The sequence below is a fragment of the Argentina anserina genome, chromosome 1 (genome assembly GCF_933775445.1).
Source record: "Argentina anserina chromosome 1, drPotAnse1.1, whole genome shotgun sequence".
In the NCBI taxonomy this organism is placed as follows: Eukaryota; Viridiplantae; Streptophyta; class Magnoliopsida; order Rosales; family Rosaceae; genus Argentina; species Argentina anserina.
The window spans coordinates 4,163,922-4,180,892 of NC_065872.1; the positions used below are offsets into that span (position 1 = coordinate 4,163,922).

Here is a 16,971-nt window from a genome sequence, read left to right on the forward strand (position 1 = left end):
AAGAAAAGTGAACGTCTCTTAGCCTCCATATTCCTTTGTGGTTACTAGTTTTGACACCCGTCGTGCCATTACTTAGACATACAATAAACGTGTTGAGTTATTCTATGTCAATAAAAATAGATAGCTTAAAAACTAACCATATTAAGATCGATTCGCTCAATATCGTAATGCATGTCATTTGATATGACTTGTTATTACTATACGCGAAAGTTTGAAATGTCTATCAAGGGATATCTTAATGTTTTCAACAACATCATATGTAAAACGGATTATCATGTGCCACGTTATGATGAGATGAATATTCTATTTTTCAGAAAGAAAAAGGTAAGAAATTTAAAATGATAATTTGATAGGGATGAGGTGAATTTCCCTCTCAAAGAAAAAAGAAAGGACTATGAGGTGAATTTGGGCGGAAAATATAGAGGGGAGGTGGAGACTGGTGGTAAGGAATATTATTATCAAATGTCGCGGAGAGCATAACACACGCTATTGAATATGATACATCAGTTCCAAAAAAAAAAAAAGAATATGATACACCAAATTATTATATATCAAAGTTAAAGGCTTAATCTCTGTTATAATTTTATTAATTCGATCTCATTTTGTTTAACCAGGAGCGAGAGAGAGAGAGAGAGAGGTAGTGAGAATGAGAGTGAATGCTTTTCTCTGCTCGAGTCTATTTCATGTCGGGAGCTGTTGATTCATTAAAGTAGAAAAAAGCTGTCTGAGCTCTGTTTTAATTTGGCCTCTGCTTTTCCGGCGACAAGTTAGTTCCCTTTCGATCCTCTCAAACATTTCTCTCTGTTCACAAAAATAAGAGAAACAAACACAACCCAACTTTGCTAGAACGTTAACCCCAAAAGCTTCAAGGAAACACAAAGTCGTCCTCGTTTTGGGGTCGTTTTGTTTTTCATTTCTGTTTTGGTTCATTCATTACAAGCCCAGTTTCCAGTTCTGTCGTTGTCTTTGGCTGTTGGGTGTTGGAAATGGAATATGTGCGATTCTCACTTTGCTGATTCAGCTCAAAGTTTCGGTTTTTATGGTCTCTTCTCTTGTTTAACATACCAACATCATTGATATTGAGATTGTCAGGTTTGAAATGCAATGATTGGTTTCTTCAAGTTGGAGAAGTTTGAGTTTTTGGAGGCAAAGTCGGTTTCTTGTTGCATTTTTGGGATTGGTGAAGGGCCTGAGTTCAATGTGAACTTGAGAAAAGATTGTATTGAGCATCAAGGTGGTTTTTTTTAAAGGCCTTTGCTGTGAAGAAGTAGTACTGTAATTACTGGGGATTAATTGGCTTCAGCTAGATTCGTATTTGGTTGTATCTTGGTGGAGCAGACCAGAAATCTAAATTTCTCTGAGGCATATTGTTCTAGTGTTAACCATGAAGGCCCCCACAAATGGTTTTTTGGCAACTTCAGTTGAAGGTGAGGTTTCTTGAGTTTTTCTTCTTCATTTTTTTTTGGATAGATTTTTCTTTTTCATTTGTTCCTTGATCAGAAAAAAAAAACTTCTTTTTGTTTGGTTTTGAAACAAATCAAGCAATAAATCCTGTGTTCCTGAAATTAGTATTTAGAATTTTCTAAGTTCTCTTCAAAGCTGACATAGTTGTGTTTGGTATTAAGCAGGAGAGCAAAAGAATATCAATTCAGAGTTATGGCATGCTTGTGCTGGGCCATTGGTTTCTTTGCCTCCAGTTGGAAGTCTTGTGGTTTATTTCCCTCAAGGCCATAGTGAGCAAGTAAGTATTTGGCTTTTGATGTAAAGAAGCAAAGTCTTACGGTTTCATCTGGTTCGTGATGGAATCTATTGAATCTTGCAGGTTGCCGCATCAATGCAAAAGGAGACGGATTTCATACCTAATTACCCAAACCTTCCTTCGAAATTGATATGCATGCTTCACAGTGTCACATTACATGTATGGCAGTTCCACATGTGTATTTTGAAATGATGAATGCTAATTATGCTATGAAGAACCATTGAATAGATTAGTTGGATGCTTATAATTTGTTTCTAATTCAGGCTGATACAGAAACAGATGAGGTGTATGCACAGATGACTCTCCAACCAGTAAACAAAGTAGGTCAGCCATTCATTATGGGAATTAAGAACTAGTGGCAACTTAGCTTCTTTCACTTGCAAGCTATGAAGACTCATAGGTGAAGTTGTTTAATTATATGTTTCTGCAGTATGATAAGGAAGCAATACTAGCGTCTGACATGGGCCTCAAGCAAAGCAGGCAACCTTCTGAGTTTTTCTGCAAAACTCTTACAGCTAGTGACACAAGTACGCATGGTGGATTTTCTGTACCTCGTCGTGCAGCTGAGAAGATCTTTCCACCTCTAGTATGTACAAACTGAAAATTTTTCTTTAATATCAAGATATCGCAGGATAATGTGTAGTACATCCAGCTCAGAAATTTCCATGTAGTAATTAAACGAAAAAATATCTATTGGTAGGATTTTTCAATGCAACCACCAGCGCAGGAGCTTGTAGCAAAAGATTTGCATGATAGTGCATGGACATTCAGACATATTTATCGCGGTACTGCTATCTTATTCTTCTTCTGTTTCCATTTACCTCCAGCGTTATGTTTACATTCAGATATTTTGCTCATACATTCGATTTTCAGAGGCACTTTCTTCTACCCCTGTTAATTATTATTCATCGTATTGACCACAATGATTTCTTTATCCATCTTTTTTCGTTTAATTCTATTTTTTATATGTAATTTTTAGCACCCTCATTTCAGGCCAGCCAAAGAGGCACCTTCTGACTACTGGTTGGAGTGTTTTTGTGAGCACAAAAAGACTCTTTGCTGGAGATGCTGTTCTTTTTATAAGGTTTGAAATGAAATACATGCTGAATTGGATGATTATCTAGTCTCTCTGGTTATTGATATACAACCTTCTGGTTGCATGCAGAGATGAAAAGTCTCAGCTTCTCTTGGGTATAAGGCGTGCTAATAGGCAGCAACCAGCTCTCTCTTCATCAGTCATTTCCAGCGATAGCATGCACATTGGAATTCTTGCAGCTGCAGCTCATGCTGCTGCAAATAACACTCCATTTACCATATTCTACAACCCGAGGTAAGTTGGTAAAGAATGCTTAGAACATTATTATTTTCTGTACAATAAAGACATTGTATTCTTGATAGGTTTTGACGATATTACTTTGATCTTAACAGGGCCAGCCCATCTGAGTTTGTGGTACCTTTAGCCAAGTATAATAAGGCTATGTATACCCAAGTCTCACTTGGCATGCGATTTAGAATGATGTTTGAGACTGAAGAGTCAGGAGTTCGCAGATACATGGGTACAATCACAGGCATTAGTGAGTTGGATGCTGTTCGTTGGAAAAATTCTCAATGGCGCAATCTTCAGGTATTGTTTAGTCATTATTGATTCCTTCTAGTAGATCCCATCACCTCATAGGCATTTGTGTTGATAGCCCTAGGTATTGCTTCAGTATTGGTTCACTAGAGATTGAATTTTTTTTATTGGTAGGTTGGTTGGGATGAATCAACAGCTGGTGATCGGCCGAGCCGAGTTTCAATTTGGGAAATTGAGCCTGTTGTAACTCCATTCTACATCTGCCCACCACCATTCTTTAGACCCAAGTTTCCCAAACAACCAGGGATGCCAGGTAAAACCGCATTACAACTTAACCAGATTCATTAGTCCAAAATCTCCCATTGTCATTAACTTTGGAAATGTTTAATTGTTAAACTTGAAAAACTATGATTGTGTATGAACATCTGTGTGCGTTTGTAGATGATGAATCTGACATAGAGAATGCTTTCAAGAGAGCCATGCCATGGCTTGGAGATGAGTTTGGCATGAAAAATTCCCAAAGCTCGATTTTCCCTGGTTTGAGTTTAGTGCAGTGGATGAATATGCAACAGAATAATCAGTTTTCAGCCGCTCAGTCAGGATTTTTCCCGTCCATGGTTCCCTCAACTACTCTGCATAATGGTGCTGATGATCCATCCAAGTTGCTGAATTTTAAAGCTCCTGGTCTTACTGCACCGAGCCAGTTAAATAAAGTAGCTCCACAAAATCAAGTTGGTCAAGTGCAACAGCCAACTGTGACATGGCCCCAACAGCAGCAGCTGCAACATCTAATGCAGAATCCTATGAACCATCAGCAGCAAAATCACTCACAACAGCAACAGATACAACAATTGATGCATACTCCTCTGAACCAACAGCAGCAAAACCATCCCCAACAGCAGCTGCAGCAATTAATGCAGACTCCTGCAAACCAACAGCTGCAAAATTACTCTCAGCAGCAACAACAACAGCAACGGGAGCAACAGCTACATCAAGACCCTCAAGGCCATCAACAGCTGCAGCAACTTCATCAGCTACATCAGCAGCAAGCACAAAGGCAACAGCAGCAGCAGCAGCAGCAACAATTGGGCCAACCAACTCTTGTAAGTAATGGTCTCGTTACTCAAAACCAAATCCCAAGCCAAAATTCGCAGCAACCAATGATGTTCACTCAGCTTCAGCAACAACATTCACTAACAAGCAGTACCCAATCCCAACAAACAGTCCACACTCCTGATAAGAATTCATTTCAGTTGGCAGCCGGTACACAAGACTCACAAATTCAGCAACAATTGGAACCACAACCAAGCCTATTACAAAGGCAGCAGCAGGCACAGTTGCAAGAGTCCCCATTGCAGTTGTTGCAACAGTCACAGAAAGCTCAGCAGCAGCCACAAGTACAACCATCACCACAACGGGGCTTGTCTGAGCAACAACTTAACTTAAAGTTGCTTCAGAAATTGCAGCAGCAGCAGCAGCAACAATTATTCTCTCCATCAAGCCTACTTTTGCAGCCGCAAATGCTGCAGCAGCAGTTAGCCCATCAACAGAACCAGCAATTACAACAGTTGCAGTTGCCTCTGTCCCATCATCATCAGCAACAGTTAAGCACTAACGGCTTCGCAGCAGACAAACTTATCAACAGCAACAACTTCTCTGCTTCAACACTGATGCAGCCCCAGCATGTTTCATCTATCCAACAACAGAACCAGCAGGAGCAAGTTACAGCAATCAGAAGCCATTCCAATCTTACAGAAGGGGATGGTCCATCATGTTCAACGTCCCCTTCTACAAATAACTGCCAGGTGTCCTCATCAAACCTACTGAACAGGAATCAGCAAGGAACAGCCATGTTGATAACGGATCCAGTGGCGGAGCCTTCTAGTAACTTGATTCATGACTTTCAAAGCAAGTCTGATATCCGAATCAAACATGAGTTGCCCATCTCAAAAGGACCAGACCAAGTTAAATATAAAGGCACAATCACTGATCAGTTGGAACCTTCCTCTTCTGGAACTTCATACTGTTTGGATGCTAGCACAATGCAGCAGAACTATGCACTCCCGTCCTTCTGTTTAGATGGTGATGTTCAATCACATCCTCGGAACAGTCTACCATTCTCAGCTAATGTTGAAGGATTGGCTCCTGACACTTTGTTGTCAAGAGGATATGACTCTCAGAAAGATCTTCAGAACTTACTGGCTAATTATGGTGGGACTCCAAGAGATATTGAGACAGAATTATCTACTGCTGCAATCAGCTCTCAATCATTTGGGGCACCAAACATGTCATTTAAGCCAGGGTGTTCTAGTGATGTTGCTCTAAATGATGCTGCAGTTCTAAATAACGGTTTGTGGGGATCACAGGCCCAACGTATGAGAACTTATACAAAGGTTTGTTACTCTACCTGAACTATTTTCTTTTATCCCTTTTGATGTGAAGTGCATATATATCAAGGAATTGGTAAACCAAATAGTCTGTGTATATAGCTTTTTCATCATCTTATTTTTTACTGCCTACCATGTCAAAGTAAGAGCGTCTTGATTAGGATCAAGATGTCATAGATTTTATGATATATTAGCTTAATGTCTTCATAAATTTCCCTTCAATAATACCTCTTCAACCTTTTTATAGGTTCAAAAGCGTGGATCAGTAGGAAGATGTATTGATGTTACCCGGTATAAGGGCTATGATGAGCTCAGGCATGATCTAGCCCGCATGTTTGGGATTGAAGGGCAACTAGAAGATCCACACAGAACTGACTGGAAGCTTGTTTACGTGGATCACGAAAATGACATACTTCTTGTTGGTGATGATCCATGGGAGTAAGTAGAGCTAGAGCAAGAGGGAATTGCCATAACAATCATTTTTATTTTCCCTTTTCAAGTATTGATTTTGTGCTAATTGCTTTCAGGGAGTTTGTGAGTTGTGTTCAGAGCATAAAGATATTGTCATCAGTTGAGGTGCAACAAATGAGCTTGGATGGGGATCTGGGAAATGTTCCAGTCCCCAACCAAGTTTGCAGTGGAACTGACAGTGGAAATGCATGGAGAGCGCCGTATGACGATAACTCTGCAGCCTCATTCAATCGATAAAGGTTCCGATATTCAGATGATCAAGTCTTCAACATCAAATCCCATCAAGAATTAGCTGCAACCGATTTGAATATAATTTCTCCCATGAAAACATACAGCAATACCGCAAAAGCTTCCTGAATCCGTGGAGGGATAGAATTGCTCCTCAACCAGTATAGAAGATACTGGTTCTAGGATAACCTTTAGCTTACTCGCATGCTCGACTCTTTGTTCTTGCATAAGATGTTGATCATGACGGTGGACCAGCTGATATCTTGTACGGTACAGCCTGGGTAAAATGATGTATAATCTCATCCTTTTCGTCTATGAGGCAGATTGAATTCCTTACTAATTTGTAAATTCTATAGAGGAACCAAGGAACTGAATATAGTTTGAGTTTTGACTCGACTGATGTAAATTGCCACCAGGCTTGTGACATAGCTAACTTCTGTTAGCTCCTTCTGTTCATGTGTTTCTTGCACCTGATACCACTGTCCTGTAATATCTACCTCCTATAGATCATTATTGCAGCTTTCAATTTAAAAATTTATCCAAACTCAAATGAAAAGTCAAACAACCCCTTGATAACAAATTTGCCACAACTGCAACAATCATTATATTCCCAGTGTTATTTTTTGTCTCCCAAAGGTACAGAAATGACACCTGAAGCGCTTAAGGGCTTGAACCATGTAATCAGAATTGTTTAGAAGCTCTGCGAGACATGTCAAAAATACAAACGGGTGACAACATCTAATTGGACAACTAAGAAAGGATTGCAATGACATCTGAAGCCCTCAAAGCAATGTATTCAGAACCATCTTTGCCCTTGAAGTCATTCCCAGCATACTTGGAGTACAATACTGTGCTCCCCTTGCTGATGCTTAATGGTTTATTGTTGCCTTCCTCGTCAACAGAACCGGGTCCAACAGCAATCACCTGCAAATATCATAGGCAAAACATAATTATATGATCTCACAAATCCCAAGCTAAAATGGGATATATCCCATTATTTTGCTTTCACTTACCTCGCCAATAGAGGGTTTCTCCTTGCTTGCCTCTGTCAGCAACAAACCTCCAGCAGTCTTTTGCTCAGCCTCAGCAACCTGCATTTTAGCACCGTTAGGGATCATAGATTAAATTTGGGCAAAAAGATGTAATGCGCATAACATTGCAGATGAGGAGTAACTATGGAAGCATGTGCTAGCATATGGTGCCATTACATACACTAGGAAAGGTGGGAGAAAAATCAAAACCAGCACCATATAGAATATATATCTCTTGCTTTATACAAATATATAAGAATTCTAATGATCAACCGAAGTGCTCAAAATTTTCATAAGGACTTTCCTAATTTATGCTTTACTTCAAGAACCAACTCCTGGCTATCTTTCAGACTTAAAAGTATTGAAGGAAAATTAACCTTGATTAGGACTCTGTCATTCAGGGGTTTAAGATCCTTGATATCATCTGTCTGAAGGATACCAACAATGTCGTCATCCTTCAAAATAAGGTGCTTTGTACCATTGAACTCCACCTCTGTTCCAGCATATTTGGAATATACAACTTCTGCACCGGTCTATGACATGGAAACAGAGCATTCAGTACACCGGAAATGTAGAAAATAATTCACCTTTACTATATATCTAAACAGGGATGTGTTCACAATAACACTAACCTCGACACTGATTCCCACTTTTGTTTTCCCAATGGTTTTTCCCTCACCAACAGCAACCACTTCACCTCCTTGAGGCTTTGTCTGAGCAGTGGTCGGGAGCAAAATTCCACCAGAACTTTTCTCCTCCACTGTGTTGATCTTCACAAGTACTCTGTCGCCCAAAGGCTTGATCGAAGTGTACTGCAGAGTTGGAATGACAACACCACCAGATCAGATCAAGATCAAATATCACGATAACCAAGTCATAATGTAACACACCCATGACAACAAACTAGTATTCCATAACAAAAACTTTCCTTTTGATGTCCCGAATGACTTAACCAAACACAAAAATGCATAGACACACCGCCAAGTATAAAGTAACACACAACAATAAAGATAACAGAATGATCAGAGCCAGTTTCATAACAATGACAAGCTCAGAATACAAAGCCCTGGACAGAACAAAATACTAATCACAAATCACAATCATCTACAAAAACACAAATTTACTGTAAGGTAACTCCAACCACACCACCAAGGTGAATAATACTAAACCCTCATTACCAATTACTGATATCAATTTTACCACACAGGATGCAAAACACAAGTAACAAAATTGTCCAAAGCAGCCAACTTTATCCACAAATGTTTTAACCCTTACAAGACCCAATAGAGCAAATGCGAAACAGAAATGAACTAGGGCTTTAGGGTTAGAGAGCAACCTTGGGAGCAACGGTGGTGGCGGCCTTGACGACGAGGCCGCGGAAGGAGCGGTGGCCCATAAGTGACACAGAAGCTGGAGAACCGAACTTGGCGTTTGAGGGTCTAAGCCCTTCGAATGAGGCCAAGCTTCTGGCTGAGATTGACGAGGCTGTGAGCTGAGCTGTGGCCATTTCTGCAGAAAACCCCAAATTCAATTTCAAAATCTGAGAAGGGGGCGATTGCTAATTGAGAGAAATAGAAGTATCCAATTGAGAGGGAGGACTAGAATTACCTTATGAAATTTGGGATTTGGAGAGAGAGAGAGAGAGCTTGAGTGGCCTTGTTATAGTGAAGAAGATAAAACCCTAAAACACTTTGGAGTCTGCAGGCGAGGTTTTATGAGACGATAACAGAGAATTCTAGAACTGCTATTTTGTCTCTGTCTGCCAAATCATTCAATTGGGTTGGGTTTGGGTCTTGTTAAAGCCCGAGAGGAGTTCTTTAAGAGATTATTGGACTTCATACACTGAACAACAAAATGAAACTCAAATGTTTGAATAATGGATGATTCTCATGTATGTTGTGTGGATGCATACGATTTCTTTTAGCATGCATTTCACAAAGTTCATGATAAGTAAATGTCAAATGTGCATGATACTAAACTATAAAATCTTCAAAAATAAGAGAACGTTATGAATAAAATTTCATTGTATCATGTATGAGACATTAGAGAAAACTAAATAGTAATCAAATTTAGTCTCTAGTTGTCTTAGGAAATCAAAATGCCTCGCACTTGATACGTATTTGTACCGGTTAGGATAAAACAATCACGTCCTTATAGGACACAACTTAAATTTCATGAGCTATCAAAACTAGATTTACATGGATAACGACAATTAAGTAAAAATAATTAGACTTTGAGAACAAAATAATATAGGGATTTGATGAAAAATATCAACATTACTATATTATCCATCCGCAGGATGAGTGAGGCTACGAGTATATCTACTTGCTAGGAACTTTAAATTGATAGATGACATATCTATAATAAGCATTTAGAGGACACAATAGATCGATCTATACATGACATTATGGCTTAAATTAACCATTGCACCAAAATGAATATAAAAAGATCGTTTGAGACGGCTTATCGATCACGCACTCATTTTATATTTAGTTGAACTAATATTACAATTTAAGTAAACCAAAATTATCACATGAAAGCATTGACCGATACCGATATTCAGCTAGGCATTGGCTATGTATCATGTATGTATGGATTCGATCAACTATGTAGGCTATGGTGAAAAGAATTAAGTAGATCCGATGTCAGTCATGTCACGGCTGTCACCATTGATAATGACTTGCACGCACTGTTGAACATAAACGTACTGGCGATTTTAAACTACCTCGGGAACTCGAGATATCGGCAGGCTGCAGGCTAGGAGTGCAGCTGATTTGGAGGAGGGGAGTATGTGTAACCGTGTAGGCAAAGAAGAACGCGAATATTTGTGCTACCTTCTCGATATGCTATATGCATGCTACGGTCTGGTCGAGCATTATGGGTGCTGCTGCATACGTACGCTGATATATGGGTCCTTGGAGATGGGGAACCTTCCAGTAACTAGCTTGCTAGTGAGAGACTGGACGGCTGTACGTTGATGATATGATGCAATCGTAGACATCTCACAAAATAATCGCGTCAGCCTTGGTGATCTAATTTGATTCTCGGAGGCGACGACCTTAGCTACTGTGCTTGCCCCTGGACGCGTTTTTAATATTTGTTGATGCTCTTCGTTCTCTTTGATATAAATATATAAATATATATATGCCGTTTTAAGTGCGGACGTCCTCACCGTGTAGATTTCGCGATTTTAGTGACTGGCGACACGCAACGATAGCTCGGATGGTGACGGCTGTACTTTCCCCTTTTAGCACTCCTGTCTGTGACGACCAGAGCTACAACGTCGTCTCACAGTAGATTCCGGACGGCCGTGGGCCGACATTGCAGCTCCGGCCGGCACAGACATGAGCGCCAAGAGGGTGAGCACGTTCAGCACTAGGGCTGGGTTCGGTACATTACCAATTCATTTTTGTCATTACCATCTACCAACCAATTGTAATTGGTAATGAGAAAATTTGTACCATTACCGACCACTTACGCCTTTGTACCAAGTTTTTGGTATACCGATATTTTTGGTTGGTTCGGTTGGTAATGGGCCTCTACCAAGATATGATATCGGCCCAATTAAGTTTAAGGCCCATACCAATTTCTTTGCTGACAAAAGAAATTTAAACAAACTTCATAGTTCATAGTTGAATTTGGACCGAACTCATTAATACAATAATATCCCTCAAATGCAAATGCAAATGCGATTACATAGTATTGTCCAACACTCCAACATCATAACATGAACAAATTAACAAATTGAAGGACTGATACAGAATAGCAACATCGATAACTTCAATATCCTCTTATGCTAGACATTGGTTTGGACTGAGCTCGAGCTTTAGACATTGGTTCCCTAAATATATATACTGATCACATCTGCTGGTGTCGATCGACCATATTTCAAATTTGAGTTGTCAATAGCCGAAGTGTCCACTAATGTATCATAACCTTTATAATAAAACCATCACATGATGAAGCGACTATGTGAAGAAAACTTCTATGAATCGATCAACATCATCCGATATGATCGGTATATATATTTAGTGACCATTTTATAATTTCATCCAATTCGGACCTCGTTTGATCGTCAAAATTTTCAGTAAACCTAAAACACCACTAATATGCCCAAAGGGATGACCGATTATTAAGATGCGAATATCGAAAGCTGTTTACATATTTAAAATCACCTAATTTCTAATTTTTGTCACCAATCGTGCGTGGTCGCAACAAGGAACCGATTTGGCAACGTCCCGGTTAATAAGGTTTTATTATGTCAAACCACGTTCAAAACGGACAAAATTTTCAGGGTCCCTAAATATATATATCAATCACATCTATCGGTGTCGATCGACAATATTTCGAAATTAGAATTTAGTTGTGACTTTTTTTTAAAAAAAAAATTCTAATAATTCTTTTATTGTTTCAAACTCTTAAATAACAGTATTATGTTTTTTTTCTAATACAAGCCTGCAATGTCGACCCGTTGACGAGCCATAATTTGAGATATATCAACGGCTAAGATCAATATATGTAATAATAAATTAAAAAATAAATAATTAAAATAAAAAACTCGATGGGTACGGTAATACCAACTTTCGCCAAAACCATTACCATTACCGTCCCAACTTAGAGAAATCGGTTCGGTGTTACCGTACCGAAATTTCGGTAACTGAAATACTTGGTAACCAACTTACTTGGTTCGGTTGGTAAGGCTTGATTCGGTTTTGTTTGGCTCATTTTTGCCACCCCTATTCAGCACCATCCGCATAGTCGTTAGACATCATCAATCGCCGGAACAACGGAATTTGCAAGGTGCGGACGTAAGTTTTCTATATATATATATATATATATATATATATATGTGGGGCTTTTGAGGTAAGGAGACCCTTATCTTAGCTTAAGGTACATATTTTCATTTCTGATCAACTTTGCGATCGAGTTTTCACATCTCCACCGTCCAATATCTAGGCTATAACGTATAAATCATCTCCACAAAATTTCACCTGATTCCATCACCGTTAAGGTACTCATAACTTCGATTTTCTACTCAAAATATATGAACGGTTCAGGTTCGGCAAATTCAATACGTCCATTGGTTTTGATTAGTTTGATACCTTAACGATCATGAAATCGGCTGAAATTTTGTGGAGATGATCTATAAATTATAAACTAGATATTGGACGGTGGAGATGTGAAAACTCGATAAAGTTGATAAAAAATGAAAATCCGTATCTTAGCTTAAGGTACGGACATCCGCACCTGAAAAGCTCCGTATATATATATATATATAATTATATACGACTCTCTAGCCTCTTCCCAGTTGACACTTTTCGATGGGGAGTGTTTTGTCTTCTTATATTAAAGCTGACGCATGCACATATGTATGGCAGGTACTCGATAATAAGGACATTTATATGTAGCTATCAAAAGCTACGTTTTAGCTCCTTGTTTATGACTTGGAAAATCTATTAATAAATACAAATATGAATCAGTATTGAAAGTGAAAATTTTATTTTTTGCATGCATGTTTAAATGTGTCCATCTATGGATCGATGTTCGACTAACTGTAGTTCACGACGTACTTAGAATTTTATGTCGTTGCCATGCGTGCAATATTGACTTGGCATGGTGAAACCATGAATGTATGTATATATACGCGCGTATGATGAAGGCTATTAGGCTATAGTACGTAATTTCTCTTTCCAACTTCGTTTAATTTGTACATCGATCAAATCCTAGAGCCATTTCTATGATGATAGCTAACTAAAGTAAACCATGATTCATACCCTGAACTAAAGATTGACATTTCTATTCTTGAATTTGTCCGTGATATGGGAGATTACAACCGCAGAAAAACACTTGTCTCGCGAACTACGTACTCTACACTAATACAAATCAAGCAATTTGTCTTCTGCAGTTCAGTTTAATGGCAGTGATGATTTAATTTCATAGTCCAATATTAATCGTTTGCTAACTTTAATTTGCGTCTATAAGTTAACATTCAACAATCTTCAGTAACTTCTTCCAGATACGTGTGGCCGGTCGAGCTGCCTATTGCTGTGGTCGTATTCGATATCTTTGTCGCAGTTATACTACAGATATCTCCAGCTTTACTCCTATAGCTATGTCAGCGATATAGAAGGTTTTCAAACAGTGAGACTTGATAGTGCCATTATTGGTTCGATAGACGTACGCCTTCGTGTGTTATTTGTTAGAACGATATTTCGCAGTAGAACAAGATCATTGATCAACCGGGCGGAGGCGGTGGTCACTCGAATGGAGTCCGGACGGTAATGAACCGATCAGACTGACCGCCGGTATATCGATGACGCAATGGTTCTTATCTCATGAGATTGCGTCAGTGTAGGTGATGCAACAATCTAATTTATTCCCCGCGATTACCTGTGGTACTACCTTTCACGCGTAGTTGAATATTATTTGTTTCATGTTCTTCATTCTCTTTCGCTGACTCTACCCAGTAACAAAATAAAATCACCGATGCAAAAAGAAAGAAAAGCGACACCCCGTCACGCATTCATCGAGCCTGAATCACATATATGGGGGGACAGACAGCCCTTACCTTGCGCGTGCGAGGGTGTCAAGAAACAAGTAAAGATAGTGCCCACACACAAAGTAATTAGCACATAGTTCGAGCAACACTTTTAGCCATAGGAAAATAGTGTTATAATCTAGAACCATCCAAGAGAACATACCAATAGACTTTATTAATCGATACATTCTAGTAAATCGAGCAATATGCAACAGTATTAGCCAAAGTGGTGTAGTGATGTGCAAGAAGTGGTACTTCAAAATAGGGATGAATTTAGAAAAGTGATTAAATTCACAAGCAATATAAATCGACTCTTCCCTTTATAACACTAGTTTAGCCAATGTCACACCCGGTGGAGAGAGGACAATAACTCATAAGTCAGTTGAATTTAGAGTATTAAACATAACAAGGATGTTTCAAGGTCTATTTATCCGCCAGAACTAGGAAATATACCACCGGGGTGACCAAACTAATCTATTCCACTAGACATCGAGTAGTTAGTCAATTTCTTGAGATGTAGAACTAGCCTGGCCAAAGACTACATGCAACACATATTTAATTAAATTTTTTTTTCACATATGCAGTCAACAATAAGTACTGATATTTAACTACACATGCACCTGATTAGGTGAATCAACTCAAAATTGTTCTACCACTATAAAGTACGTGTATAAGTGATTCAAACAAAGGTTAATAAAGTTAAACCACATTAGATAGAACAAAAAGAAAGATCCAAAGCAACAATGTCGATTAAAACAATGAATGATACAATAAAGATTAAATACTCATACAAGGCCATTTTTGATCAAGAACTATGAACCAATATTGAGAACCAATATTGAGAACAGTGAGTGCCAAACTTACTATTTGTTTCAATATTGAGAACAAATGTCAATGGCATTACGCAAGGTCAGGAAGCGTTATGTATCCAATGGTTTTGCGAACAAGTCAACCCATTGATGTTATGTAGAAACAAATTCTAGAGCAAGTAAATTTTTGTCAACTAGTTCACGTATGAAATGATAACGAATGTTGATATGTTTAGTCCTAGTATGCTGAACTCGATTCTTAGATATATTGATTGCACTCGTATTATCACAAAATATAACAAGTTTTCCTTGCAGGATACCATAATCTTTAAGCATGTTTTTCATCCAAAGCATTTGAGTACAACAACTACATGCAGCGACATATTATGCTTCAACTGTAGACATATAGGTACAATTTTGTTTCTTACTCGGCCAGACAACTAAATTCTTACCCACAAAGAAACACCCATCACTAGTACTTTTCCGATCTTGCAAATTACCTTCCCAATCTACATCTGAATAGCCTACAATTTCATCATTAGTATCATACGTATAAAAAACTCCACATGTTGTACTACTAGAAATATAACGAATAATGCATTTAACCGCCTCCAAATGAGATTCCTTAGGATTGGCATGAAACCTGGCACAAACACCCACATTATAAGAAATATTTGGATGACTAGTAGTGAGATAAAGCAAGCTACAAATCATACTACGATATTTGGTTTGATCAACAGACTTACCATCTTCATCATGACAAAGCTTAGTAGAAGTGCTCATAGGAGTACTAACATATTTTTTTGTAGTCATATTAAACTTCTTAATAAGATTTTCGGCATATTTAGACTGAGAAAAAAAAACTACCCTTTGGGTTTTGTTTAATTTGTAACCCAAGAAAATACGTAAGTTCACCACACATACTCATTTCAAAACTCTTTGGTCATGACCTAAGTAAATACTTTAACAAGTGAATCATGAACGAGGAGCTTGTTTAAGACCGTAAACAGTCTTTTTGAATTTCCAAACATACTCAAGATGATGAACATCTTTGAAACCAGTTGGTTGTTCGACGAAAACCTCTTCTTGAACTTCACTATTTAAGAACATTGTTTTGACATCCATTTGAAAAGGTTTGAACCTGCGGTGACAAGCAATGGCTAGCAGAAGTCGGATAGATTCCAACCGAGCCACAAGAGCAAACGTCTCGTCAAAATCTAAACCTTTCAACATGTGAATACCCTTGAACAATCAATCTGGCTTTGTTCTTTGTAATTGTACCATGTTCATCCATCTTATTCTTGAAAATCCATTTAGTACCAATAGCATTAGTATTTTCAGGTCTAGGAACGAGAATACATACCTCATTCTTTTCGAATTGATTCAACTCTTCTTGCATTGCATTTATCCAGTCATCGTTCAGAAGAGGCTCTTTAATATTTTTAGGTTCAATCAAATACACAAACTCGAAACATGTGAGTTTGTTAGTCTCTTTAACATTTTCTTTAACAAAACACACTAAAGCTTTATTAATCTCAACAAACTCGGAGGTAGCGCTTTCAGAACCGTCTTCATTTTTAGTAAGAGAGCCAACTGTTTATCCCGTAGTTTGCATACCTTCTCCAATATCACCAATAATATCCGCAGTCGAGTGATCTTTACGAACTTGTTTAAATCTAGTTCTATACTTTGTTGCAGGTTGTAAGTTTGTATCAACCTCTTTTGACTCATCCTATATATAATTACTTTGATCATTTGCACGGGGTAAAGCAGAGTCAGACAAACTAGACAAGTCAGCATTATCATCAATTGTAACATTAATAGAATCCATAATCGTTATAGTTTCCTTATTATAAACTCTATAGGCACGACTATCAAGAGAGTAACCAAGAAATATACCACCAACTGCCCTTGGAGCAAATTTTGCAAGACGTTCACGATCCTTTAAGATATAGCAAGGGTTACTAAAAATATGAAAATGACTTACATTTGGCTTTTTACCTTTCCATAGTTCGTAAGGAGTGCACTTGGTCCCCGAACGAAGAAGAACCCTATTTCCAATGTAACATGCTGTATTGACCGCCTCAGCTCAAAATTCTCACTAAGATCTGCAAAATGAAGCATAACCCAAGCCATCTCTAGAACATATCTATTCTTATGTTCAACAATTCCATT

The 16,971-nt window shown here is 38.3% G+C and overlaps 2 protein-coding genes across 3 annotated transcripts; one reads left to right on the forward strand and one right to left on the reverse strand.

The window, feature by feature from the left end:
• The first annotated feature begins 634 nt into the window (after nt 1–634).
• Nucleotides 635–6,811, forward strand: LOC126800404 (auxin response factor 7-like). Of its 2 annotated transcripts, none has more exons than XM_050527777.1 (13): nt 635–1,427; nt 1,626–1,741; nt 1,823–1,918; nt 2,023–2,079; nt 2,190–2,345; nt 2,460–2,544; nt 2,753–2,843; nt 2,925–3,089; nt 3,188–3,383; nt 3,507–3,645; nt 3,774–5,725; nt 5,967–6,157; nt 6,247–6,811. In XM_050527777.1, exons 1-13 carry the CDS (start codon nt 1,385–1,387, stop codon nt 6,425–6,427), a joined length of 3,468 nt encoding a protein of 1,155 aa, XP_050383734.1. In that variant the 5' UTR covers nt 635–1,384; the 3' UTR covers nt 6,428–6,811. The 2 variants fall into 2 exon arrangements, with proteins under 2 accessions (XP_050383734.1, XP_050383739.1); XM_050527782.1 differs by having other exon boundaries at nt 1,629–1,741.
• Nucleotides 6,812–6,987: 176 nt separating this feature from the next.
• LOC126800420 (20 kDa chaperonin, chloroplastic) lies at nt 6,988–9,194 on the reverse strand. Its single transcript, XM_050527791.1, has 6 exons — nt 9,058–9,194; nt 8,786–8,958; nt 8,082–8,261; nt 7,827–7,982; nt 7,432–7,509; nt 6,988–7,342 (listed from the first exon to the last, which is right to left on the reverse strand). The coding sequence occupies exons 2-6, from the start codon at nt 8,954–8,956 to the stop codon at nt 7,169–7,171; spliced, it is 759 nt and encodes a 252-aa protein (XP_050383748.1). The 5' UTR covers nt 8,957–8,958; nt 9,058–9,194; the 3' UTR covers nt 6,988–7,168.
• Between the last annotated feature and the right edge of the window lie 7,777 nt (nt 9,195–16,971).

Excerpts from the sequence above, each read along its gene's own strand:
- LOC126800420 (XM_050527791.1), bottom strand. The coding sequence starts at position 8,956 with ATGGCCACAGCTCAGCTCACAGCCTCGTCAATCTCAGCCAGAAGCTTG. Across the intron at positions 7,510-7,826 it reads ATGACAGAGTCCTAATCAAG|GTTGCTGAGGCTGAGCAAAA; the intron begins GTTAATTTTCCT and ends GCTAAAATGCAG. Across the intron at positions 7,343-7,431 it reads AGAAACCCTCTATTGGCGAG|GTGATTGCTGTTGGACCCGG; the intron begins GTAAGTGAAAGC and ends TGATATTTGCAG.
- LOC126800404 (XM_050527777.1), top strand. The coding sequence starts at position 1,385 with ATGAAGGCCCCCACAAATGGTTTTTTGGCAACTTCAGTTGAAG. Across the intron at positions 1,742-1,822 it reads CTCAAGGCCATAGTGAGCAA|GTTGCCGCATCAATGCAAAA; the intron begins GTAAGTATTTGG and ends TGAATCTTGCAG. Across the intron at positions 3,384-3,506 it reads CTCAATGGCGCAATCTTCAG|GTTGGTTGGGATGAATCAAC; the intron begins GTATTGTTTAGT and ends TTTTATTGGTAG.